This window comes from Cavia porcellus, unplaced genomic scaffold (assembly GCF_034190915.1).
Source record: "Cavia porcellus strain 051 isolate PalLab524CR breed Dunkin Hartley unplaced genomic scaffold, mCavPor4.1 scaffold_5, whole genome shotgun sequence".
NCBI classification, from domain to species: domain Eukaryota; kingdom Metazoa; phylum Chordata; class Mammalia; order Rodentia; family Caviidae; genus Cavia; species Cavia porcellus.
This window is the reverse complement of record NW_026947488.1, coordinates 68,708,520-68,736,359: the sequence shown is the minus strand read 5'-3', so window position 1 is coordinate 68,736,359 and position 27,840 is coordinate 68,708,520. Positions and strand designations below refer to the sequence as shown.

At 35.9% G+C, this 27,840-nt stretch overlaps 1 protein-coding gene and 1 long non-coding RNA gene across 5 annotated transcripts in view; one reads left to right on the top strand and one right to left on the bottom strand.

Moving 5' to 3' along the window:
- Slc9a9 (solute carrier family 9 member A9) overlaps positions 1-27,840 on the top strand; it is a 691,893-nt gene that overhangs the window by 110,752 nt on the left and 553,301 nt on the right. The window contains exon 1 of one of the 4 annotated variants that reach the window (XM_003476761.5): positions 22,295-22,618. The exons of the other annotated variants lie outside the window; for them this stretch is intronic. Coding sequence (XP_003476809.1) covers positions 22,444-22,618 — 175 coding nt within the window. The 5' untranslated portion in view covers positions 22,295-22,443. Of the gene's footprint in view, positions 1-22,294; positions 22,619-27,840 lie in introns of those variants that run through there. 4 annotated transcript variants of the gene reach the window in all.
- LOC134476114 (uncharacterized) lies at positions 6,036-9,142 on the bottom strand. The gene is made up of 3 exons (XR_010047603.1): positions 8,026-9,142; positions 7,747-7,877; positions 6,036-6,474 (listed from the first exon to the last, which is right to left on the bottom strand). It is a non-coding gene; the product is annotated as an uncharacterized LOC134476114 (long non-coding RNA).

Here is a 27,840-nt window from a genome sequence, read left to right as displayed (position 1 = left end):
GTTACATGCAGCTTTGCTCTTGAAGCCAACTGGCTAATAGGACTGACATTCTTACATGCAGGCCTGGACACATCTTTAGTGTGAATGTAGAAATTCTGGTCTAAGCTGCATTCTCTACACAAAAGCAGGAACCCTGGCAAGCCATTAATGCAATTAGTTGTTTCTCCCTTGAGTGCCTCTTTCATTAGTCAACACCCTGGAGGGAAGTGGGAGAGAATTTTTGGTCTACAAGTCTTATAAAGTATAGGCTGGGTTTATTAGTCAGATCTGAACTGATGGCACAAAAAAACCTGAAACATACAGTTTAAAGAAAGAAGGATATCTTTTGGCTCATGATTTTAGAGGTTTTAGTCCATGGTTGGCTAGTTCCAAGGTATCAACATCAGGGCATGAGGGAACTGTAGAAGAAAGCTGCTCAACTCATGGCTTCCACAAACATAGAGAAAACAAGAAGAGAGAGACAGATACAATATCTGTCAAAGCCAGTCCCCCAGTGATTCACCTCCTTCAACTAGACTCCACTGCTCATAGTGCATTCCCCTAATGAAATCATCAACTCATCAATGAGTTAATGCAAGGGTAATGTCACCACCTTTTTGGCTGAATCACCTCTTTAGGCTCCACCTGAAAACAATGCTACATTGACCCTCAGTAAATGAGTCTGCAAGACATTTCATATTTAAACCATAGTGCCGAGAAATATATAATCCTTGGGCAGCAAAGAGCAGTTGAGCAGCACTTTGGCATAACACTTGGGCAGCAAAGAGCTGTACAAAGAGTACAGGAATTTTCGTGTGGTATCTGTGGCCAACTTGGGGTAGGGAAGATCACAGTGATGTATAATATGGCTACAGCTCGTTCATCAGATCCTGCGTGTTTAGAGGGAGAGTTCCAGTTAAGTTCTATCTCTAAAAGGTGATCTTTGCTGTGTAAACCCTTTTTAGATGTTTGTGAGAGGGTGCAGGTTACTTTTAGAGTGTCCTTTTCTCTTAGAGTGCTTCTGATGTATGTCTGCTAAGGCAATTGCATTTCTCATGCAGCACAAAGTAGTATATCTTCATTACAGAATCCAGGTTATCAGGGCCAGGTCTCAGTAGCAGATCAGATGAGTTCCTCCAAATTTAGACTTCTTCATCTTGCTATAAATGATATCAAGAGCCAATCAATCTCTTTGGCTAATTTTTACATTGTGTTCTGGAAATGCCCTACCTCTTATTCAGGTGTTAAATTGGCTCTGAACTGAAGGATTCAAATGAGGGATATTCCAAAAGATCAAATAAGAAAGACAAAATTATCAGAGTTAACTAGCTTAACTCTTCCAGGGAGAGTCAAGACAAAGAAAAACCACTGATAGATGCCTTGGTCTTTTCTTTTATGCTTTTTACTTTTCAATTTATTTTAGAAGTTTATCAAAACAAAGTGAAGACTGTAATGGATGTCCTTGTGCCCATCTCTGAGAATTTATCAACACTTGATTCTTCAGTAGTTCTTCACTAGTCCTTCAAATCCCAGCACCTGCTAGATTATTTCAAAGTTAACTGCAGGCTTCATTTTATTTCAGGAAGTACCTCAAAACAATAATAATTTGGAAAACAAAGTTTAACCACAATATCATTTTACATCTAAAAATATGGCTTTTCATATTATACAATGTCTATTTTTTTAATTCCACCATTGTTTTATAAATTCCATATATAGGTTATGATTTGTTTGAATCAGTAAAAATTTCATATTGTACTTGGTTGATACATTCCTTAAATTTATTTTCATCTTACAGTAGCTTCAATCTCCTTCTACTTTTTTTTTTCTGGAAACACTGTCATTTCTAACGTATCAGCAAAAGAGCAGATAGGAGACTTCATGGAAAAGCTGCATGGGAGTTTAGAAATGTTGGATAACATTTATGTTAGAAACACTAGGAAGATTAAAACAGTATACATGAAGCATTGTTAGTTTAGTTTGCAGGCGACTATCTAATGTGTCTTACCTTATAGAACCATAGTATGGAAGAAAGTGCCCAGATTTGAATAAGATAAAGTATAGAAAAGGGGAACAAACAGGTTCAAAAATTCAGTTATAGGACAGGGCCAGTTGCTGGGCCTTATCTACAGAATTATGGCAAGGCTGAAGTGGCTGAATGTGTCTAAGCAAAGTATATATTCAGGTAACCCTGAATCATACATTTCTTATAGAGAACTCCACAACAACTGTCTAGTCTTAAACAAAAAGTGGAAACTCTCACCAGCAATCAGTGCTGTCCAGGAAGTAAAAAAGTACTAATCTTGCAGAATTTGTGAAAGAAGTGAAAAAAATTGAAGTATTGGGGGCACATATTACTGCTGCAGGATATCATGTAGGTGAGGGAATAATTCTGCTCATGTTAAGAGAAAGATTTTTAAGACTTGGAAACTTTGAAAACCCAGGAAAATCAAAGTTTTAAGGGAAAAAGCATGAAAGAGAATATAATGATCCTTGCTTGGAAATATCCACAATGGTTTTAATTATTTGCAGAAGACAGTTATATAAATGAGGTTACTAGGTTGTTAAGAAGAAACTTTATCATGCCAGGCATGGTGGCACACACCTATAATACAAGCAATTAGGAGGCTGAGGCAGCAAGATCACTGTGAGTTTGAGACTAGCTTGGGCTACAAAGTGAGTTCAAGGCCAGCCTGAACTGCAGAGTGAGATACTGTCTCAAAAAACAAAAGAAACTTTATCTGTAAGCAGGTATCCTTATTTTTTTTCAAATCCATTTTATTTCAAGGAGAGAGTATAAAAAAAAAACACTAAAACTAAATTTCAAAACACATGAATCAGGGGAGTAGCAATGGTACATACATTGCACATTATCATTCCCAAATATTCACACAGAGCACAAGACATCTGCATTCAATTGTCCAAACAATACCAGCACAAATCTTTCTCTTCAGTGAACTCAGAGACATCAATAGCATACCTTAACAAGTGTGTGTGTTTGTACGTGTGTGTATGTGTGTATGGTTTCATTTTCTCAATAGAGTGTTTACACATGTGTCTTATTTATTTCACTTATGCGTATGGTCTCAAGTTGCATTGATTTACCTATAAAATCTCTAGTTCAGCCTTCTTTATGGCTAAGTAGTGAGCACTCCATTGTACAAAAATACCACTTCTTCTTTATCATTCCTCAGCCAGTGGGTATTTAGATTGTTTCCAATATCTACCTATTACAAATTGTGCTGCTATAAACATGGGTGCACATATATCACTGTGGTAGGATGTTTTTCTTTTGGGAATATACCCAGAAGGGAGATAGTTGTGTCGAATGGGACCTGTGGTACTAGTTTTTTGAGGAATCTTCACACTGATTTCCACAGTGGTTACCAGTCTTCATTCCCACCAGCAATGGAGAAAGGGTTCCTTTTTCCCCACAGCACCCCCTCCAACCCAGCATTTGTTAATGTTTGATTGCTTGATACCAGCTGTTATTTCTGGGATGAGGTGGGATCTCAGTGTTGTTTTAATTTGCGTGTCTCAAATGACCAGTGATGTTGAATAGCTTTTTGAATATTTACTTAATGTTTGTATTTCTTCATCTGAGAAGTCTGTATTTGTCTTAGATATCCAGTTTTGGGTTGGATCTCTGAATTTAGGAGATTTGAAATTTTTTTTTTTTTTAGCTTTTTATATGTTCTCAATAGTAATCCTTTGAGGGACATCTGGGAAACATTTTTTCTCACATTGTGGGTTGTCTTCACTCTGTTGGTGGTTTATTTTATTGTGCAAAAGCTTTTTAATAAGATGAGATCCCAGTTGTTGATTCTTTGTGATAGTTCCTATGCAGTCAGGATTTTGTTCGTAAAGTCTTTAATTACACGAATGTCTTCAAGAGTTTTACCTACTCTATCTTCCAGCAGATTTAATGTTTCTGTGGTATCTTTTGATCCACTCTGATTTTTAGCTTAGTTCAGGGTGAAAGATATGGATCCAGTTTTAATCTTTGCCATGTGGAAAGCCAGTTTTTCCAGTCCCATTTGTTAAAGAGGTTTTCTTTCAGAGAATGTGTTTGGCACCTTTGTCAAAGACAAGGTGGTTTACTGCATCTCTGAATTTTCTAATCTGTTCCATGGATCTTCAGGTCTGTTTTTTGTTTTGTTTTGTTTTGTTTTTTGTTTTTTGTTTTTTGCCAATACTATACTGTATATTTTACAATAGCATTATAGTATAATTTTAAGTCAGGGATTGTGATGCTCCCTGACTTGTGATTGTTGCCCAGGATTGCCCTTTTCTATTCTAGGTTTCTAGATGAATTTTAGAATTCCAGATGAATTTCAGATGAATTTGAGGACTGTTTTCTCTAATTCTATGGGATATTCTATAGCTATTTTTATTGGGATTGCATTGAATCTATATAAAAGTTTTGAAAGTATAGTCACTTTCACTATATTGGTTCTATCTATTCAAGAGCACAGGTACCTATTTTCCAATATCATCTTCAATCTTTTTCAGAGTACTATAATTTTCAATATATATCTTTTACATCCTTTGTTAAACTGATTCCTAGGTATTTCAATTTTTAGGGGGATGCTATTGTAAAAGTTGTTGTTTCTCTGATTTCTCTCTCAGTGAGTTTGTTATTCATGAGGTTTCCTGATTTAAAGAGACTCTAGGACCACAGTGTAGAGCTTAATTAAGTCTAAAACTCTTTTAGGTTTCTATTGCAGAAGGAGAAATAGAGGAGAGGAAAAAAAGTAGAATTTCAGAGAATAAAATCATGAATTAAGGAGGAAATGGAAGCTACATTACTAGACAGCATCAAACACAAGGAACACTATATACTTCAAATGCAATAATCAAAGGAAAATAAAGGACTGGGAATATTGCTAAGTTATAGGGCACTTATCAAGCATGTGGCAGGCCCTATGTTTAATCTGCAGCATTGAAAAAAGAAAGAAAAGTAAAAAGAACTGTTTTTAGAAATTTTCAACTATACACAATGGTATAGAGAATAATACAGAATTTTCCAATCATGCAAACAAAGAGCTATGAAAGTGTCTCCACTCTTGTTTTTACCTATACTATAATTTTGTAGTGGAGTATGTTAAAGTTTCAGATTTCATATCATTTCACTAAATTTTTAAGACACAGGAGGGACATAAGGACCAAAGTGACTTTGGTTTAAAGCATGGACTATAGGAATCAATCCTGTACATTTTGAAGTTTTAGAATAGAGTATTATAGTTGACACTTTTTAATAACAAGACAGGACATGGATGTGGTCTACACTGCCACAAGTTCAGGCTAAGAGCAAATAGCCAACTTCTTCCTTGTGGGTTTGAATTCTTTGGTACTGACCACTGGATCATATGTCCAGCTGATATCTCTGTTGGCCATCCTTGCATTTTATTCCTGTGCCTGCCTTTCCCTAGAATAAAGCTCTCTGCTGTGTTCCATGGGTGACAATAAAAGTATGCATCTAAAGTATACTAATGTGAAACTAGGAACAGATCATTTTGCTTGGGATAATTGCTCTAATAGCATAGGACTTTCTTGGGTTTCCTGTACTTTTCATAGCATGAGTAATTTATTGGGTTAATGCAACTTTGTAGTTGCTAAGAAGCTATAGTCACTTCTAGTGCCTCAAAAATGGATCAAAATAGCTCAGCTCCTGACTGAAATGCAGACCCATCACAGAAAGGCCAGTGGATCCATAGCAAGCAGGGACAGTAAAACACTGAATGTAGTTTACAGGAGGAAGAAGAGTTTAATTTATAAGTTTAGTGCTTTTTTAAAAATTTAATAATCAACTGGTATTCAAGTTTGAAGTATTTAAATTTTATTATATGGTAGACTTTTGAACCTTTTTCTGCTGGCATAAAAATTGTATCATTTTTGTTGATCTTATTGCACAGAAACTCAACACACCTTATAGTAAATACAATTTTAAAAACTGATTGAGTGAATTTGTATGTCCTAAAACTAAAATAAAAATGGATCAAGGATCCAAGTGAAAGAGTTTTCGGCACGATGAAAGAGAGAATATAAAGTAAAAAATAGCCTTTATTCTAAGGACATGGAGAGAATTCCATGACCGCTGGGGCCTGGCTTTCTCTGGCTGACACCTGGGGCAGGGAATACACATATAACGTCTGACCAGAGGCTGTGCTTAGGGCGGGCATTGATCACACTCAAGGAGCTGATTGGAGTCTTCTTCCCACACAAACAGGAGCTGGAAAAGAAGCAGGAAGTGGTAGGTGTTCCCACTTTGGTCTTCTGCCCCTCATTAGACTCTACTGAGGCAAGAACTTTTCATTCCCATCTTTGTATTGTTAGGAAAAGGGAAAATCTCTTTTTTACTACTTCCTGTTGAAAGGGGCCGCCATATTGGGGTTTAGTAAGGTTGACGGGATGATGATTGATGCCCATGTAGAAGCTGGTACCAGGTGTTTTAGCCAGGAAAACTTCATCATTGGTGAATGTCCACATCTTCGACTGGAAAAACAAAGAGACAACGTGCTATGAGGAGGCAGGCCACTATCATATTTAAGTACCCAGGGGAGGTAGAAGGAAAGGAGTCTTTAATTTAAATATGCCATTCTATCAGGACCACAGTGAGGTAGAAAAATAAATGAAAAATAAATATGGGGTTAGGAGGAGTAAAATTATGAGAGGTGATTATTCCCCCATCTGAAAGAGTAACAATTAAAAGTGTAGGGAGGTAGGGCTTGTCTCTGGTCCAGGAGTTGAGCTGGAAAGAATAAGAGGGGTAGGGAAGGCCATGGCTGCGTCATTATTAGGGAGATAAAAACCTAGGCCCACAGGGATCTCATGGTTGACTAAACAGCTGAGGACAGAGAGAACTAAGACAGTTGTCATGTAGAACAACATGATGACGATCTTAAGCATGATGTGGGAGTCTTTAGGAAAGATTGTTAAGAGTCCTGCTGTAAAAAAGATAATTGATTAATAGAATATAAGGAATTTAGAAGTCTCCCTGGTTGTGGGAAAGGCTTTATCTATCCTGAAAAAGTACAAATAAAGATGAGAAGATATTTGAGAGACTTGTAGCAGGGCATGTGTGTAAGATCTACCTGCCAGTCCTGACCAGGGTTGTGTCTGTGAAATTGATGAATAGGAAAAGAAGAGGGTGCTATGTGTCCCTGAGGAGAGGTTTTATTATAGAGATGACAGGTGTAAGTTGTTGAGACCTCAGAGTGTCTGGGTTAGACAGCATAAACACAAAGGAATAAATAGACATTTTAAAATTTGTGACTGTAAAGTGAGTAGTGGAGGGAGGGATATGAGAGAGATTGGAGTAATGTCATTATTGATTACCCCAAGGTCCTGCACTAGACAATAAGACGCATCAGGCTTGAGTACTGGGAGAATGGGCGTATTATATAGTGAATGGGTAGGTTTAAGAAAAGCATTGTCTAAAAGGTGCTTAGTTATAGATTTAAGTCCCTATAAATGTTTGGGAGCTATGGGATATTAGGGATCACAAGGAAAAATTGAAGGATCCCTGAGGTGAATTAAAATAGGCATGGCATTGGTAGCACAAGTGGGATTGGAGGTATCTCAAACTATAGGATCGACCAGAGAAGAAGGGAGTCTGGAACTTGCATGGAATAGGCCCTGCCTGCAAAGGCTGCATAGGTTGGCTGTCAACACCCACCATAGAGACTGTGGACTAAAAATGGCCTAAAAACTCAGGAAGAACACTATACATGACCTCTATGTCCACAAGTACACAGAATGTCTTACCTGAGACCTCCAGTGGGACTTGGGGCTCTGAGGACACCTTAATGGAGGGCTGTGAACCCTGAGCCCCATCAGTCTTCAGCATCAAGTCCGAGTAGATCAGTCAGTAATGAATCCAGTGGTGATGAGGTCTCCTATGAGGGCAAGGAGTTAGAGGATGGCTTACCCCCTCTCCAGCAGCTAGGACACATGCATGCCTATGTTTATGAGAGTACAATGGCCCTTGAGATTGCAATAGGGGCAAGACCTCAGAAGAACACCAGGGTTGGGGCACTCTCTTACCCAATGTCCTTGTTTGTTGTATTTGAAGCATGATCTGGGAGGGGCCCAGGCAACTCCATCTTGTGTTGATTTACCTATCTCACAGCTCCAAGTGTCACTTCTAAAAGATCAGACTGTTATTTTTCCTACTGATTTTTATCTCTGTTGTTGAAAACATGAAAAGCCATATTAAGAAGGTCTCCCTGTGCTGTTTGAAGGTTTAGCCTTTTGTCTTGGGATCTGACCCACAGTGGAAGGTATCTGTCTCTTTTATAGTCACAAGACATCTAGTTTTCATCTTGGGTAGGTATACAGCTTTACATCTAAAGGAGACAAAGGCAAAGAATCAGTTAAGTATGCAGGAGTCAAATAATAGAATCAACAGTTTATGATTATAACTTTAGTAATGGCTTCCCATAAGGGGGATAAGGATAAGGTCCAGGGAATTTTAGAAACTGACATGTCATTCATTTGTCATTCCGTACATTTTGGTTTTACAATTGTGTAAGTATCTCTTATGCTGTTAGAATGTCTAATGCCATCTGATTTTTGGAGGATAGCCTGTTTTATTAATTTTACCTTTTTATTTAGGAGAGATCAGCTGCGGAGTCATTTAATACCAGTTGAATATAGTTAATTATGGCCCCAATATGCATCATATAACCTTTATCTGGAAAATATCTGATGGATCCCAGCAAAAGGAATTTATAATTATATCTTAATTGTATTTGTTGAACATCCAGAAGATTGATAAGACTATAGTGCAGTAGAGGCAGTAAGCTTAACATAGAACATTAAATGGAATTATTATTTCCTATTAACCATGGGTGTATTAACATTTGAGCACTGAAGAAATTCATGACATCAAGTGTTAAAGTAGAAACAATCTGGTGGAAGGCAAAACAGATAAAGCTCTTGAAGATATTGGCATATGCGAGATCTTTCTGAACAGAACTCCAACGGTACAAGAAATAATACTGTGAATCAGCACATGGGATCATATCAGACTAAAAAGCATCTGCACGGCAAGGAAAATGACTGACAGAATGAAGAGATAATATACATAATGGGTGTTTGCCAGCTATTCATCAAATCTAGGAGTAATATCTAGACTGAACAAAAACAAACAAAAAAATTAGATGCCCCAAAATAAAAACCAAACATTAAAAAGGGTATCTAAAATGAACAAACACTTCTCAGAAGAAGTACAAGAGACCAGTAAGTATATGGAAAATGTTCAGCATTATTAGTCATTAAAGAAATGCAAATTAAAAAGAACACCGAGATTCCATCTTACTCCAGAAAGGATGACTATCATCAAGAAATCAAATAATAACAAATGCTTGTGAGATTTGGAGAAAAGAGGACCTTTCTACACTGTTTTTGGGAATGTAAGTTTGTAAAAGCACTATGGGAATCAGTGCGGAGATTCCCCAATGAGCTAAAAGAAATTCCATTTAACCCGGCTATTCTTGACTTCTGGCTATCTTCCTGAAAGAGTTAAAGTCATTATATTTCAGTGACACATGCATGCCTATGTTTATGAGAGTTCAATTCATAATTGCTAAATCTTGAAAATAACGTATATGCCATCAACAGATGAATGTATAAAGAAATTGTGGTGTTCATACACAATGCGGTATCACTGTCAAGAAGAACAATAAATCCAAGGCATTCATAGGTAAATGAGTGTACCTTGAGACCAAAATTAAGATTAAAATAGATGTACAAGCTTAGATACCTCATAGTTTCCTCTTATATGAGAAACCCAAAATATAAATAAATAGCAAAGTAAAACAAATAATAGAAGTAGGGAGATCTTTTTCTCAGACAGGAAGAGGAACAAGAGATGGATGCAGAGGGGAGGGAAGGAAGGAAATGAGGGTACCAAATGAATTGAAAGAAAGAATAGAAATAGAGCTTTTGCAAATGGGTAAGAAACCAATAGATAGAAGAGGAGAGGGAAATAGAAGGGTAGGGGACAAAAAAGAATTAAGATGTGTTATGACAATAAATGTAATTATATACTATAAACTTATAGTGATTAAAGAATAATAAAAAAAAAGGAGGGAATTTTCATCCTGAGATGTAGGGTGTGCATTTAAGGTAAATTTAATGAATTACCTGTCTTTCTCAGAGCATTTGAGTCAACATTTAGATCACTCAGGTTCTTGAAGGATACAAAAACATTTCCTATGTGGACGTAGAAATAGACCTGCTCACCTGGAACAGGAGCTTCCTTCCTGGAGTGTGTCAGCCTGGCTCCTGGTCTCATCAGGGTCGGCAGTGTTGTGGCTTAGAAAACAATATCCCAAATTACAGCCCTTTGACTTGAGTTAAAGAAGCAGTCACAAGATTTCCTTGCCTCCTATCACCTAACCCTCTTTCCTGCAGCACAAGGTGAGGCTTTCTCTGCAATGCCATGGTCTGATTTAACAGAGGATATTAGTCAGTTTTCCTACTGCTGGAACAAAAATATCTAACACTCACAACTGAAAGAAGGGAAGGTTAAATTGACTCAAAGTTTCAGAGTTTTCAATTCATGGTCAGGTGTTTCCAAATCATAAGCACCATGATAGAAGGATATGATGGAGCAAAGGTGATCAGTTCCCAGCGACCGGGAGGCAGGACAGGGGAACAGCAGCAGCAAATCTACCCTCCAAATCCCACAGGGTCCCACTTTTAATTGGGCCCCACCTCATAACAACACATTTAGCTATGAACATCAGTGATCTAATCACTTCTCCAGGAATCATTTAATCCAGTCAAGTTGGCAATTAAACTTAACTATCACAGGTAGTTCATTCCTCCAGAAGGAATGGAATTGTCTTAGGTTGCCTCAGTGAAATCTCATTAACCAGGGAAGGTTAATCATCAGAGAATAAGCTAAATGCTGTCACCATCACACCTGCCCAGACAGGTTTTCCACCTATTCTTCTGAGGGTTCTCCACTGACTGAGTTTATTTGCCATAGCAGTGTTTGCGGTGCACTGTCACCTCTCCCCTTGCCAATAGTATCTCACTTCTCCCCTTAAGCTCACTTTGTCCCAAGCTATTGTTCTCTAAGTCCATTCAGCTACTCTAAAAATCATTTATCTTCTTAAGATGTGTTCCCAATGTTCCTCACTTCTATAATGAGTATATAAACTTCTTTCACTGGATTATTAGACACTCACTTTTCTTAATGCTTTGCATGCCTTTTCTCCTGTTAATCTATTGTCAGTTTATTGCAATAGAAACAATTACCAACCTTCAGGAGGCATAGAAAAAGTTCCCTTCACCTCTATAGCAGTTCACCCCAACAGGTGTCAAGCTCCTTTATTTGGGAAGAGATAATGTGGCACTCTTGTGCTCCTCTCTCCACATTTTCATAGTAGTCCAAATATGAAAGGACTTCCACCAATTTTCCTAATTGCTTGGAAGTGCCATACGCTCCTCCAAGCCCTCCCCCCCTTTTTGGTACTGGGAATCAAACTCAGGACCTAATGCTTACCAGGCAGGCACTGTGCCACTGAACTATATTTCCAGACCCTGCCCCCATTTTTGATCCTTTGGAACAGAAATGGTCCATAAGGCCTCTGACAAGTTCTTCCCTATAGGAGCTGGAGATCTCAACTCACCCTTGTCTTATGTTGTCACAGAAAAGAATTTTAGGACTAATAGGGGAGTGGCATAGATAGAATTAAAGTTAAAGAAAATAGAATATGGAAAAAATAGAACATGGGCTCTTAAGAGAGGGATACATAGTCTATGATGAGGGAGGTTATGTGGACTCGGGGATGCCTTGGATGATCTAGGATGTGTATTCTTACTATCTGTCATGTTACTCATTAGTGTGGAAGTCAGAATGTAAAGTATTTGCATGTGTTTGAAGTTTCGTGCTATTTCCTGGAAGATGAGAGTCTATGGAATTTGTGAATCTAAACCATTAGAGGAATAGAACAGGCTCAACTTTCAGGTAAAAATCACAGGGCATAATTTACAGGTTTAGTGTATCTTTAAGACTTCTCCAAGGGCTTTTAATTTATTTTGAATGAGTTTCCTGAAAGGTCAATATACTTTTGAGTAACTTACATTGTGTTCTGAAGCTGCAGTTGGTCTGAAAAGTACCATTTTAAATTATGATTTTCTTTCTCTCTTTTCTAACTATTATTTATTCTATCTTGCTCTAGGTAAGCCAACCTCACATTGATTGGGTCATATCTTGCTAGAGGTGAGTTTCCTGGGTTTAGGGCAAACATGTATGAAACTTTTCTTTCCTTCTTTAATCACTTAAGTGAGGCCACAAGGTTAGGGTAAGTGGGTTAAGCCATAGCTTGCTTGCTTTTTTCTTTCTTTCTTTCTTTCTTTCTTTCTTTCTTTCTTTCTTTCTTTCTTCCTTCCTTCCTTCCTTCCTTCCTTCCTTCCTTCCTTCTTTCCTTCCTTCCTTCCTTCCTTCCTTCCTTCCTTCCTTCTATCCTTCCTTCCTTCCATTTTTTTCCTACTGATATTGTTGCAGCAGCTGAGTTAGTTAGAAATATTACAGGCAGTGAGACAGGGCTAGGTCTTTGATGGAGTCGGTGCAGATACCTGGCAACTGTGGGGGAGATTGAGAACTCCTGCTGTGGGCCACGCCTCGAGATAAAAGACCAAACAAATGCACCATATCTTGGGGATTGATACTGTAAATAATTTCCATCCCCCTACGAAAGAGTCACTGTTCCGTAAGAATGCCCGCTTTCTACATGACTTGGCTTCCCCATTTGTCCCTAATACAATCAATTTTACCTGAACTATTGATCTTATTGGCTAACTGTAGTTATGTCCCACCTTAAGCCCATCTGTCTTGTGAGCTCCCAGTCTTTGCCGCACCTTGAACCCATGGTTTTACTATATAAAAGTCCCCGGAAAAGACAGAGTCCTTGGCAACCCGCTCAGGACCCCTTCTGTCTCTCTTCAGAAAGAAGCTTTCTTTCTCTCAAAAATATATTCTACTCTTAACCTCCATTGTTTCTAAAATTCATTCTTCAGTTTTAGAGAACACGAGCTCATGGACATAGTAGGTTGGGAGTTTCTTTTTTTTTTTATTTTATTTAAGAGGAAAAAGAGAAAAACACAAAACAAAACAAAGCGGTGTAAGGGTACACGTAATATAGAACTACAAAAAAAAAAAAACATAACAGTAAGAAATCACCTGTTAATAGATTACATATTATCATCTTGAAAATAGTTGCTCAAATCACGGTATCAAAGAATACAAGGTGGACATTCAAACAGGGAGACTGCAAACAGTTGTGTTCAATGATCCAAAAACATTGATATAGTCAGCTATTTAACACCCCTAAACACACTTGCTGTTATATCCGTTAGAGCTCTTTTTATTTTTTTTCCCTCTCTTTTTTACAACAAAATTTACACATTTTGGATTTTATTACTCCTTAGTGCTTATTACTTTTTTGGGGGGGGGAGAGAATACAGTCAAATATGGCAAAACAAAGCTGTCAGTCAAAACTAAGGATAGACATAGCACATGGTGTAGAACAGAGCACAAGGTTATCAACAATGGTTATTAATGTTGTCTCTTGTTTCCTTAAAAAGAATTGTCTATCTCATTAGATATTATAAAGTTGGACAAAACAGTAGAGAACAAGACCAATAAAACTTAGGCATTGTAAACATTACAGGACTTCCAAAGAAGACAATAGTCAAACCAGAATGGGCATCTTAGTGAATCTTATTGCCTTCAAAGTAGTTGCCTATATCCTCAAACTTGATACTATCATACAGAATGGAACAGAGTCTAATCAGTCAAAACAAGATCGTGGGAGTATTACAGGACTTCAATACAAGTTAATAGGAAATCAAAAAGAGTTACTATATATATATCCTAATTTTTTAAATTTTTTCCCTTAAGTAAGACAAACATAAGAAATGACTAAATAATTTTTTTAAAAGAATAAGGGGGAGATTGAGATAAAACAGGACATAACAATATAACAATAGAGGTCAAAGCATGACTGTTTCAGCAACCTAGTACTTCACCACCATATAACCCGACTTAATAGTAGTTACCATAGTGTCTGTCTTTTTCCTTGAAATATTTGGATAAAACTTCATATACTATAGCTTCAAGTATTTCCATATGAAGAAGCGCAGAATAAAGCCTTTCTAATTAATGAGTGAAAACTTTATAAGGCTTCAAGGCCACATAATGGGAAATCATGATTACCACATATTTTTATATATTTGAATCATTACTTACATTAGGGAAACTATTCGGTATTCACACATGCGAGATTGATTTATTTCACTTATGAGTATGGTCTCAAGCTGCGCCCATTTATTGATAAATATCTCAATGTGATCCTTCTTTATAGCTGAATAATACTCCATTGTATAGAAATACCACAACTTTCTTATCCATTCCTCAGTTGATGGACACTTGGGTTGTTTCCAAGATCTGGCGATTACAAATGGTGCTGCTATAAACATAGGTGCACATATATCACTGTGGTATGATGCTTTCAGTTCTTCTGGGAATATGCCTAGAAGTGGAATAGCTGGAATAAATGGGATTTCCAATCCCAACTTTTTGAGAAATCTCCAGACAGATCTCCACAAAGGCTGTACCAGTCTACACTCCCACCAGCAGTGCAGGAGAGTTCCTTTTTCCCCACAGCCTCTCCAGCATTTGTTGTTGTTGGTTTTCTTGATCCTGGCCATTCTTTCAGGAGTGAGATGGTATCTCAGTGTGGTTTTAATTTGCATTTCTCTCATGACCAATGATGATGAGCATTTTTTCATGTATTTATTTGCCATTTGCATTTTTTCATCTGAGAATTGCGTATTCATCTCAGATGCCCACTTTTGGATTGGATCTTTGAATTTTGGAGGTCTGAGTTTTTTAATTCTTTATATGTTTTAGACAAGAGGCCCTTGTCTAGGTTGGGAGTTTCATTCCCCTGTATCAATATCTCTGCAATAGATATCCCAGCTCAAGACAGCTGAATCTATGGATTTGGATTCTGCTTTGCAGACCAGATTTTATTCCAGCTGGTGAGTGGTCCTCAACCTCCCTGTAGATTTGAAGTCAGAGATGTTAAACCTGTGGTTTAAAGTACATTCTCAAGTACTGATCTTCAAAAACCTTTTAAATTCCTTTGGTGAAGATGGTGGAAGGAAGGGAAGGTTCATGAGGTTTAGACTGTTGATCTTTAACAAAACAACTCTGGTTTTCATATGGAAATAAATCTAGTTTAAAAAGTAGATCTTGGTATATTACAAAATAGTTTGACTCTTAAATTGCTGACAATCATTTAACTGCTTTTTCCAACTTGGACAGTTTTCAAAATTTTATTTTAACAGGACTGAAATAAGTTCAAAGAAAGATATTTTTAAAAAATATTCTTTTAATGTTTCAAAACTATGTATGTATGATCTCTTACTTAGAAGCCTGAATTTATTGGAGAAAAACTACTTACACCATGTGATCAAAATATACAGTGAATTCTTGATTTTAAAATTTACTATTGAGACATTGCCATTAATTCCCTCCAAAATACTTTCCCTCAATTTGAACACACTTATTATTCTTGTCACTTTCTGAAGCCATTCTGAAAGTTCTCTTTCATGAGTATCTTTAGTTGCACTCTTGCAACTAACGTTAACTGAGTTAATTCAAAATGTTCAAAGGTCATTTTGACGTTGGAGAAGAGCTAAACGTTGCACAGTATCAGATCCAGTGAATAAAGCATTTGAAGATATACTATATATTTTCATGAGGCTGTCTTTTCATCAAAGAGCACTTAGCAGCAGCATTCACTATTTTTTTTTCTCTCCTCCAAAAGACATTCATGAAAGAGGTCTTCCAGAACTGCTTCAGAATGTGGTAAAAATGACATGGTAAATTTGTTCAAAGTGGAAAGATTAATGACAATCTGTCTATTACCGCAATGTATTTTTAACATTTAAACATTTACCATATTTTGATCATCTCTATAGATTATTCTTTTTGCAAGGATACAAAGAATAAGAAATTTGGGGTTTGGGGGGTTGGTTGAGAAAATATTTAACTATGTAGTTCAGGCTGGCCTTGAACTCACTATGTATTCCAGGATGGTCTGATCTCACAGTGACCCTCCTGCCTTAGCCTCCCTTCTGAATGCTGGGGTTACAGATGTGCACCACCCACCCAGCAAATATTAATAGTTATTCATCCTTGTACTTTATTGCTGAGGGGTTTGGGACTTTGGAAAAGCTTTGTGAGACCTGCCATGAAGCAGTGTTTCTGTGGCAGGTTTAATTGTATTTATAGGTCTTGATTATATTCTGAGAAACAATTCTTTCCTGCACTTATGAATATAGGAGTGGGAATGGGTTTTTGAGATACTTCACTCTTCCTATTGAATGATATAACTGTCATTATTTGTGTACTCATACTTAGTCTAGGAATATGTTTGTATCTACATCTAGTTTATTGAAAACAGTTAATATTATAAGCTCCAATCTGCCTTGAGAAATTGTTGTGTTTTTTTCCCTTTAGTAATTTGGAACATTTTCAGAGAAATAAGATGATATTGTTCTTTGACATCCCTGAAAATCTTTTAGACTGAATTAAAATCAACTGCTTGTTGATGATTTAATATTCATATGGACGAAGACCTTTGATGGTGGAACATATTGTACGTATGTGTCTGTAGGTGCAAGTGGTGAATTATACAGACTTTAAATCATCCTGATTCAGTTTTAAACACTTACAGCTTAGATGTCAGATATGTGGCCAACAAAAAAGTCATTTCAAGCAAACTGAATTTTCTTCCATAAGTAAAATCAAATTTTAAATTGGTTAGCCATAGGAAATTATTATCTTACTAAGACTGTCACAGAATTATTATATAGTTTTGTTGCTATATGCATATACAAAGTTTATCTTAAGTGCTACTTAATCACTTATAAATCAAACTTTTTAAAGTTAAAATGCAGAGATACAAAAAAAAGGATGTGGGTGAAATGAAAAATGGATTAGATGACAGTGAAATCTCAAATTTGATTTGTAAAATATGGTATTTCCCACTCTTTCTGTAGAGTTCCTCACTGGTGATTTCTAGGATTGTCTTCCACATAAATTGTCTGTACACAAGTCAGGGAAGCTATATTAAAACATATCTCAACCACAGCTGCCTCTAAGGCTGGCATTTGAATTAAAAAGCACAAAGGGGTAACACTATATCAATATATATATACCTCATTTCAGAAAATATTTCCAGTCTTTTCAACTTTTTCTTGTCTGAACTCTATCCTCTCTTCTCCTATGGCATTTTTCTTTTCTCTAGAGGACAAAAAAGTACAGAGAATAGGACCAAATGAAAAACTTGGTAACTTTGTTAATTCTTATAAAATTTTTATAATTTAATATAGAGACATGATATAGCAGTTTTTTTAACTGATAAGATTGGAATTATTAGTTTCACTATTATATAGAGAAGTTTTATACTAAAAGTGTGTAAATGTCATGTGTACATTTAATGGAAGATCAAACACATGACTTTCCTTGGGTCTTTGATTTTAGAATTTGGGGCTACAATAACTACAAACTTGGAGTGCTGTCTGTCTTAGGGTGTTTCTTTTCTTTTCTTTCTTTTTTTTTTTTTTTTTTTTTTTTTTTTTTGTACTGGGTATTGAATTCACAATCTTGCACTTGCCAGGCAGGTACTTATGCCACTGAGCTAACTTCCCAACCCTGTCTCCATCTTGTCCTTGGCTCTAGAGCTCACACCACGATTCAGCTCTGAAGCCTTCGTTCTGGCCTGGGGGTTGGTTCCTAACACTGTTGCCAACTTCACTTAACCTGCCTTATATACATTTAGTTGAGACTAAATTTTTTCTCATGACTGACACTTCAAGATGTACAAGAAAGGAAATAGGATGGACTGAAGCCTAACATTTCTGTTAAAGAGGAGCCTTCTCCAAAACAAAAGCAGTGAAGTGCTGCAGACAAAATGCTAGAATACAGAAATACATGAGCTGTCCATCTGGGACCCTCCTTGTCCCTGACGTCGTAGCTTGTCAGGTTTTTGAGTGAAGGAATTGAAAAGTCTCCTGATCTCCCTCTGCTGCCCTCCTACACACATGTATTTCTCAGCTTTCTACCCCAGACTGGACAATGGAGTAGCAAAAGTGTTCCATTCCTGGAATAAGTGAAGGACCATTTCCTCAAATGACTGCAAGGGTGACAGAGCATGAATGAGTGACAAGGAATAAATGAACTTGAGTAAACTTGTGGTACATGGAGAAGCAACTATTCTACCCTCCCTAATAGATTATAGTTAAATAACGAGAGTCCAGTATGCAGGATCTTACAAGAAGCCATATATATGATTTTTCTGTGAAAATCTAGTGGCTTGAAAATGACATCAAATTTAAGCAATGTATACACCATTCAAAACATTCTAAGGGTCTTTATTTCTCTTATTGAGTCTCTTTCTTGGGTAGGAGAATAAAACCAAATGTCATAAGATAAATAAAGTTTACTTAGATGGTATTATTGTGATAAAAAGAAAACCAAAGTAATTTAGTGATGATCTAATAAAATAGAAAGTTCCCAAGTTTTGAAGTGGTATTTTTAAAATAAATATATATTGAAAAGCAAATGTACTTCCATTTCATGATGACAAACAAAAACCAAACACATTGTTTACAAGAATATTAAACATAAAATAGTAATAAGGAAATAATAAATGAGATATAAAATAGTGATAAATGTCATCACAAAATTTACAAGACCTATATATACACTGAAAACTAGAAAACATTACAAGAAATTAAAGATCTCAAGAAACATTTTAAGATGAAACACTGAAGATAATGATTTTCTAAAAATTGATCAAGTAATCTAATTCTAATAAAAATTCCAGGTTTTTTTTTTTTTTGTCTTTTTCCTTTTTATTGGTACCAGGGATCGAACTCACGACTGCCTGCTTGCAAGGCAAGCGCTTATGCCGCTGAGCAAAACCTCCAGCCCCTCCAGTTTTTTTGTAATTGGCAAACTTTTCTAAAATTGATATGAAAATCCAAAAGCCTTGAAATCATTAAAACAATTTTGAAAAGGAATAAAAACTTTGGAAGGCTAATATCCCATTATTTTCAGAATTGATATACATTTATAATATCATATTTACTCTTCCAGCTTTTCCTACTAGGGAGACAATATGATGCTTACATGTATGAGCATGATTTATTTCATTTATAAGTATGGAGTCAAGTATTTATCTATAAAAATCTCCAGTTTATCTTTTTTTATAGAGGAGCAATTCTCCATTATATAAAAATAAATGTCTTTTGTATTCATTCCTTGTTTGATGCACATTTGGATTGTTTCCAAGATTTTGCTACTAAAAATTGGGCTGCTATAGATATGTGCACACATACTGCCATGATATGATGTTTCCAATTCCTCTATCCTAGAAGAGGAATAGCTGGATGAATTCTATATTTTTTAATTCTATATTTTTGAGAAATCTCCACACTGATATCCACAGTAGTTGCACAGTGGTTGAACCATTCTCTAGTGGAGAAGGGTTACTTTTTTCTCCATAGTGCCTCCAGCATTTGTTACTGGTAGATTTTTTTTTTTTATAATAGCCTCCCCCACCCCGCAGGGTGCGATTGTATCTCAGTGTTTTAATGTGCATCCCTCCAATGACAAGTGATATTGAACATTTCTTCATATATTTATTTGATGTTTGTATTTCTTCATCTGAGAAGTATGTATCATCTCAGATGTTCATTTTTGGATTGGATCTCAATTTGGAAGGTCTAACTTTTTTTAGTTAGTTATATATTCTTAATAGTAATTTTAGTTAGTTATATATTCTTGATAGTAATCTTTCGTCTGAGGACCATCTGAGAAACATTTTTTCCCATACTGTGGGGTTTCTCTTCACTCTGTTGGTAGTTTATTTTGCTGTGGAAAAGACTTTTAATAAGATGAGATCCCAGTTGTTGAGTCTTTGTGATCATCTTGTGTGTGATCAGGGTTTTATTCATAAATAAATTTTGCCTATACCAAAATCTTTCTTTTTTTGTACCAGGAATTGAACTCAGGACCTTGAGCTTACCAGACAGGCACTGTGCCACTGAGCTACATCACTAGATGTAGCTCAAGGGTTTTGCCAATTCTATCTTCTAGCAGATTTAATGTTTCTGTTTTAATACTTAGGTCTTTACTCCATTTCCAATTATTTTAGTGCGTGGTGAAAAATACGTATCCAACTTTAATCTTCAGCAAGGGCAAAGCCAATTTTTCCAGCACCATTTATTGAAGAGGCTATGCTTTCTTCAGTGAATGTATTTGGCAGTTTTGTCACAGATAAGGTGGCTGAATGTGTTTGGAGTTATTTCTGGATCTTCTTGTATGTTTCATTGATCCTTGGGTCTTTTTTTTGCCTGTACATGGTGTTTTTATCGGAGTAACTTTATGGTATGATTTCAAGTTAGGGATTGTGATGCCCCTGCCTTGCCTTTATTACCCAGAATTGTTTTTGCTATTCTAGGTCTCTTTTGGTTCCAAATGAATTTTCGGATTGTTTTTCCTAATTATGTGAGATATGCTATTGGAATTTTGACAGGAATTGTATTAAACATGTTTAATAGTTTTGGAAGTATAGCCATTTTCACTACATTGGTTCTTCCTACCCAAGAGCAAGGGGTATCTTCCCATTTTCTGATATCTTCTTCCATCCTTTTTTTCTTTCTTTCTGTATTTTTGTTTTGTTTTGTTTTGTTAACTACAAGGTGAAGACAGTGTCTTTGTGTTGATCCCCCTACTTTACCCTTCCAGAGAGTGGGTGAGGAACTGAATTTGTGTTATCTTGCAAATCTAACAACTCAACACTAAACCTTTGTGGTTGCAAAATTATAAAAGAACATGCTAGCAAAGCTCTATGAAATGCTTGCAAGCATTAGCTGACAGGTTGCAAAACAGTTTGAATATTAGTCATCACAGATATGCTTGATAAAAAGGGTAGTGTGATAGAACATCTGCAATGCACATAAATAATCTCTGCCAAGTTAAACTCAAAGAGGAAATCAGCTTCAAAGTTTCACAAGGCAAAGAAGCTGAATGGGCAATTTCTTACTAAGTGGCTGATAAACTTTCTCTAAATGTGAAACTTTACTGAAGGGGTAGTTAACTACCTTATTATTATATATTTGTATTTTAGCCTTTTGCAACAATGATTTTTTCAGGACATTTTTGAGCTCTGCCTAGTCAATGAATCACATTGTATGAACTGAATGCTAATACCACCAAAATGGGAATACAGGATGCTTACTAGTCCTGTATTACCGTAATTTGGCAAAACAATGAAAAACCTCACTTAACCTCAGAATATACCAAATTCCACTACAAGATCTCTTGATAAAGTCAAGCTGATCACAATACTTTGTTTTTAAAAAGTAACAACACATAGTTTTATTGTTTTGAACCACTGGATTCCTAAAAGCATAAAAATATAGGATTAAGCAGAACTAGCCTGTCAAATGAAGAATGTTCTAAAGAACTTTAGCTGGTATGACTCTTCTGATTCTGAAGTCATTATTATTGGTGGCAGAACTGTTTGTCAGGGATTAACAGTTTTACCACAGCATAGAGGAGGCTGTGATCTGCCACACATTGCTGGGAGTCCTGGGTGTCAGGGCCAGCTCCGCAGAAAGAAACACATGTGTGTGCATTGCTGAGGGTGGCTGCATGATTTCTGCCTTCAGCGACATGACTCAACATATCCAAATAGTACAGTGGTAACATGGGGATAGACTTTCCTTTTTGACTTTTACTTTTTAGTTTTTCTTGTTGAAAACAATAGGCTCAGAGTTTAAATTCTATTCTGTGATAACCGAGTATAGAAACCCAAACAAAGAATCATATACTAAATTCATGCTTTTCAACTTCAAAAAGAACTGTGAAATCATTTCAGGTCAAACCAGAGTTATCAGGTCCCATACTATTAGCAGGCTCTAATAGTAGAGAATGGCTAAGATTGAGTTAGAAATTGCCTTTTTGAGCCCAGAAAATATTACTAATGCAAAGTAAACTTTTAAAATACTAATCTACCATTTACTAGTCATGCACCTTAAGAAAACTTGAAATAGTTAACATCATGACTCAAGATCTCAGAATTATTGCCTGTAGATTTGCCAGTATTGAAAATATTTTCAGGGATGAATCATTTAAAGATGCTAAGAACTGATGATGACAAAACCACGCTCTGGAGTTCAAAAAGAGACAAGGCTGCTTTAAGAGAGAAACAGGAAGTTGTAACTAGAAGCCGGCTGAACGCTAAGCCAGGATAGAATGCTTGTGAAGTAGCAAGTAAAGTGGCCGTGTTTATTCTGTCTTGGGTAAATCTTGATAAAACAGCTTTTATCCAGAATTTTATCTAAGGGGTCCAAGAAGACTAGAGAATGGAGAGGCAGCAAAGGTTTATGTCAGAGAAGGATGAGTATCACTTTCAACATCAAGGAGCGGTGGAGCTGCTTGTCTTTAATTTTTTGCTCATCCTTACTATTCTGACAATCTGGTTATTTAAAAATCATCGATTTCGTTTTTTGCATGAAACTGGAGGAGCGATGGTGTATGGTGAGTGCATAAATTATGGGACTGATGTGAAACTTGTTGCTTGGGTGTAATTAGAGACCTGTGCTCAGATGGCAAAGTACCGAAACTGGAGAAAATGTGCTGATTGAAATGTCATTAGCTTGATGAAAGGTGCTGCAGGGTAATGAATGCTAATCTCTTTCCAGAGGAGCTGCCCAAATTTGCCTTGTCACAAGAGCGAATGTCATAGTCATGTTGTCAGGCGGCACATAATACAAGTCTGTTGACAGCAGTGAGTTCATTGTTATGTGGGGAGTCCAGCCAGCCAGCGGAGCTGTTTGTTTTTATAAAGATATTGGGAAGTGATGGCTTTGCTGACACAGATCAGCCTTTTTCTGCACAGGCAGCTCTGATGAGCAATATAAAGTTCCAAAAATGATTTCTCTTAAAATTATCTTTTTATATCGACTAATTTCATGAAGAAAACTTGCAGAAACAAATTCCACCCCTTCCGTGGGAATAACTTTCCAAATCATTTATATTAAATAAATGTTTTATTTTCTTAAAATAAGAAAGTGTTATATGTAAGCAAGAGTTTCCTGTGCTGCACTTTTCATTTCTTAGCCTGACTTCAGATGTTTTAATTTATAATTATTATTATTAATATTATTTCTCTCTCTCTTTCTCTCTAAAGACAAAGTGTGAAAATAGTATGTTTTAAGCTTAAAACTCCTGAGGTATTGTTTTCTGTGCAATTTACCATATCATCCATTTCAGAAGGTTTAATAAAATATTATAAATATTATCCACTCTGTATTATCATCTTTTAAAGTAAAATACGACAGTAGTTTCAAACTGATGTTATTCATAAATAACATAAATAAATAAAATAGTTTGTATCTCCACTCTTGTTCCTGACTATTAATGCACAGAAACTTTGGATACAATGGAAAAAGGCAAGCCAATGCTATAATTCATAGCAAAGAGCAAACTTTTGGGGCTTCCTTCATTTTGGAAGTCTTGAAGCCCTTGGATATGCCTGCAGTCTAGGCATCAAGATGAATGTACATTTTATGTGCGAACCATGTCATATACTGATGTCAATAATATACAGTCATGATTTGAGAACATAAGAAACCCTATGACTTAATTAGATCACACTATGAGGGACTTGAACTATGAGATAGAGGCTCCAAATAATGCAATGTAATATCTTTTTAGGGAGCCCATGTGCTGATCCATTCAGAGAACAAAGTTAAATTCCTTTGTATTGAGGTTCTTAACATAATAAAACTGTTATGGAAGGGGAACATAGAGAATACAATAGAAGAGAAATAACCAAGCAGAAAAGAAGGGGTGCTATCAGAGACGAAGTCATTGACTACGAAGAAAGTCATTTGCCTTTCTTCGTCATCAATGGAGACTCTCTTGAGATGGCTAACAAATAATTGACAACAATAAAAGATGTAATTGGGGAAGCCAGATACAGTGTAATCCTTGTCATCATGTTAAAGGGCCATATATACTTTAATAACAATACAGTTTTAAAATTATCGAACTTGTTGAAGGGTAAGATTCTTCATTACCCTACATTTGCTTGAATTATGACTCTTTTAACAATTTCAGCTATTATGGGAATATAGTTTTGTAAAATTAATCACATTTTGATTGAATTAAATTCAAGGATTGTATTCCCAACACATAAAGTAAATTTTACTCTTGAACCTGAAAAATTCCAGATTACCATTCATCATCAAAAACTACATAAAATATTTTAAAATTGTGGTTGAAATTATAAAATATTAGTGCATTATCCACTACTGTTGAGATAACACTTTTTAAAGTTACTATTCTTAAGGCAGTTTAGACTTAAAATTTATAAGCCTGAAGTGTATTGTATGACTTCTTCTTTCATAATTTTTTTAAATGAGAAAATCATTGAAAGCAATGAACAGTGCAATGTAAAAGGATTATAAAAATTATGAATGCATGTATGCATATATATAGAATTTTGCATATCTGAGTTATCGTGAACTATATAAATAAAAAGGAGATACATTTTAATGTTTTTGTTATAATAGAACAATAATTATTGGAATTTAAGGGGAACTTTCCTAGCAGCTTTATTTTACAGAGGAAAATACTGAATCCTAAAGAAGTGAAGTTAACTTCCTAAAACAGATTAGGCACCCAGGACAGAGTCCATGTAACTTCAGTCATTTGAATGTGTTAATTATATTCATATTTACCCTGTAAGACAGTCTCTGAAAATAGTCCATGTTGATGGCATTACTGAGGTCTCATTTTTCTTTTTGGTCTGAGGATGAACTAAATGTTATATCTGTGATGTTTATTAGGGACTTTAAAAGTGCAATAAAATAGTTTGAAATAGAGGAACTTAATAAACACTTTTACTTATAAAGGGAAAAAAGATGCCAAGTGGAATAAATGTCAGTACCTGTAAATGAACTTGAATTTATAAATAGGGAGACACCTTAGAAAATCCAACACACTCATTTTGCAGACAAAGGTACAAAGATTAACACAAGTGAAGGTCATGTTATTAACTGCTGAGCTACGATTCACCCATATGTATAGCTTTACTAAAAGATGCTGAGATATTTAAAAATAATTACATTCTTTCAGTGATCTTCCAGGAGAGAGGATGCATCTGTGAGATGAGATGCATCCTCTAATGTTTGCTCTTTCAGGTTTGGTGAGATAGATTGTCTATTCTAAAAGGTCTGGAAACACTCAGTTTCAGGGTAGGTTGGGAATGTGGTTTAGTGGTAGAGTGACTGCCTAAAGGTGTTAGGTGCAATCCCCAGGACTAGAAAAAAAATTCAGGGTAAAGCTGTATCAGTTCCCTTTTGCATCTGAGTATGGAATTCATGGTTTTTGCAAAAGCTGTCCAGGGAACATAGTGACAAACAGTGAGAAAGAAAGAAACAAACCTATGGTTATAATTTAAACTTTTACGTTTTTTTTTTTTTGTTGTTTTTTTTTTTTTTAAGAAGACGAATCTTTGTGACTAGACTGTCATCTCTCTCCTATAGATTTGTAATGAAACATCTTCTCAAAAGGACTGTAGAGGCCAGCGAAAAGAATCATTGTGTTGATCAGCTTGCCTTTGTGTTGAATGGAAATAAATCTGGTACTACAAGTACCTGAAAAGTAGCTTTTCTCTCATTATTAAGGGTCATAGTATACTTTTAAAAAATAGTAGCAGCATTAAAACAATATTTTCACCAAGCATACTAATGGATAATTGCCTTTCACTACATTCTACAGTTCTCATTAATTCAAAATTGAAGGATTAGAATCCATAAATGGTTTAAAAATAAGCCATGGTAATATGCATTTAAACTGGACTAAAAGCCTGAATGAGTATTAATGGTCAAAATATTGATCGACAGCAGCTGGTGCACTTAGCACTGTTCATTTAGGGCCTTGTATCACTGCTTTGCGCTCATAAAAGAAAAATTGCTCCTTGCTCCCTGATAGCATTAGTATTCCATTATATACCACTGGGGGCTAGCACGCTTTATAGGACACTTAAAATGTCATGCATTTGAAGGCGGGGATATGAGCAATTTAAACCGTAGAATTCTACCTTTGATTTCATGGTCTTCCTATATTAGAAATGGTCACTAAATTCATGTGAAAATTGTACTTAGTGTTTAGTGAGTACAAAGGAAATTTCAACTACAAAATTTACATTTTGAATTCACTAATGTATGTTACAATAAAGTGTTTTCTGATCCTTTTGAGTGCACCCTTAGCTAAAGTTCAATAGGACCAACTTAATTTATTCAACAGCAAGTTTTTCAAGGTTTAAAGAAAATTATAATTGCATAGTATACCATCAAGGATTTAAAACTATCTTTTCTAAAAATCTTCAGGAGACATTAATTTCATCCTAGCCCTCCTTAGAGGCCCCTTCAAGATAAAAGTGGATTGTTGGACATAGTGTGTCTCCACCCTACTGATCCAATTTTATTCTCCAGTCTGGAGCTGGCACTCTGCCTGCCAAGCCCATAAGACAAGCTTATTTCCATGTCACTCCCCTCCCCTTGCCTGCAAGAGTCCTTCTGAGGTGCTTTCCTCATTCAAACATGGTATTATGTGTGAAGAAGCCACTGATTCTCTCTTGAGATTTCATTTGTTAATCCTAATTTTTTTTTCTTTCTCAGTGACTAAATGTATTCCTCTGGGCAAGTGATTTAATTTCTGCTAGCTTCCTCATCTGTGAAACGAGAAAAAATGAACACGTATCACTGAGCTCCTACCCAACTCCAAAAGTCCTTTAAAACTCAGACCAAGCCTGATTGCAATCATCCAGCATCTTTCAGCTACTCCAGGAGCTTTCTTCCCAAAATGTAATAGCAGATAGGGAGATCTAGTCTTTTGTTCTAGATAGAATTTCAGTGATCATTATTTTATCACTCTTGTTTCTTCCTTCTCTGCTCTGATTTATAAGCGTGTTCAGGAAATCTTGTTGAATTTCTGTCAGGAAGTTGAGGACAAATTAGAGCATCAGAACGTTGGAGAGGGCTGCATATGTAGTGCTGTGGATAACTTTCTCATGGAAACTAGGATGGTTCTTCTTTAATTTGAAAAACACTTCAGGAAAAATAGTTAGATTTAGAAGCCCAATGCATTAAACTCTTTCATTCTTTTGGGGAAATTTTTAGAAACTTCAGTGACCTGGACAAAACTTTACATGCTGCAAGATGCTTCCTAGATGCTTTTCTTTCTGTAGATTTTTAAAAGTTGATTTCAGTCCATATTCCAAATTATAAATAACCTGTGCATTTTGCTGTGCTTCTGAGTTTCAAAGAAGCTACTGAGGAACCTTTGCCAAAACTACAATGATACGCCTAAGATTCCTGTCTCCAAGTCTAAACAATATTGAGCGTGCACACCACAAAAGTAGATTTATGATTCCATTTATTTACATAGACACTGTCTAGAGTTTAAGTCAAATTAAAGTTATATGGTTAATGATGTATATATGTGTAGAATAAGATCTACATGTCAAAAATTGATATATAACAATAATATATCAACTAACAGAAATAGCACTTGGAATGTTTGCTATGCTATTGTAAGTATTTTGCAAATAATAATTAATTTACTTTTTGCAATAGCCATTTTTAGATAGGGAGACTCAGTCACCAGAAAATTAAATAGCTTGTCTAAGGTCACACGTCCACTAACAGTAAGATAGTTCTTAACCCTTACGTAGTTTAATTCCATATGAC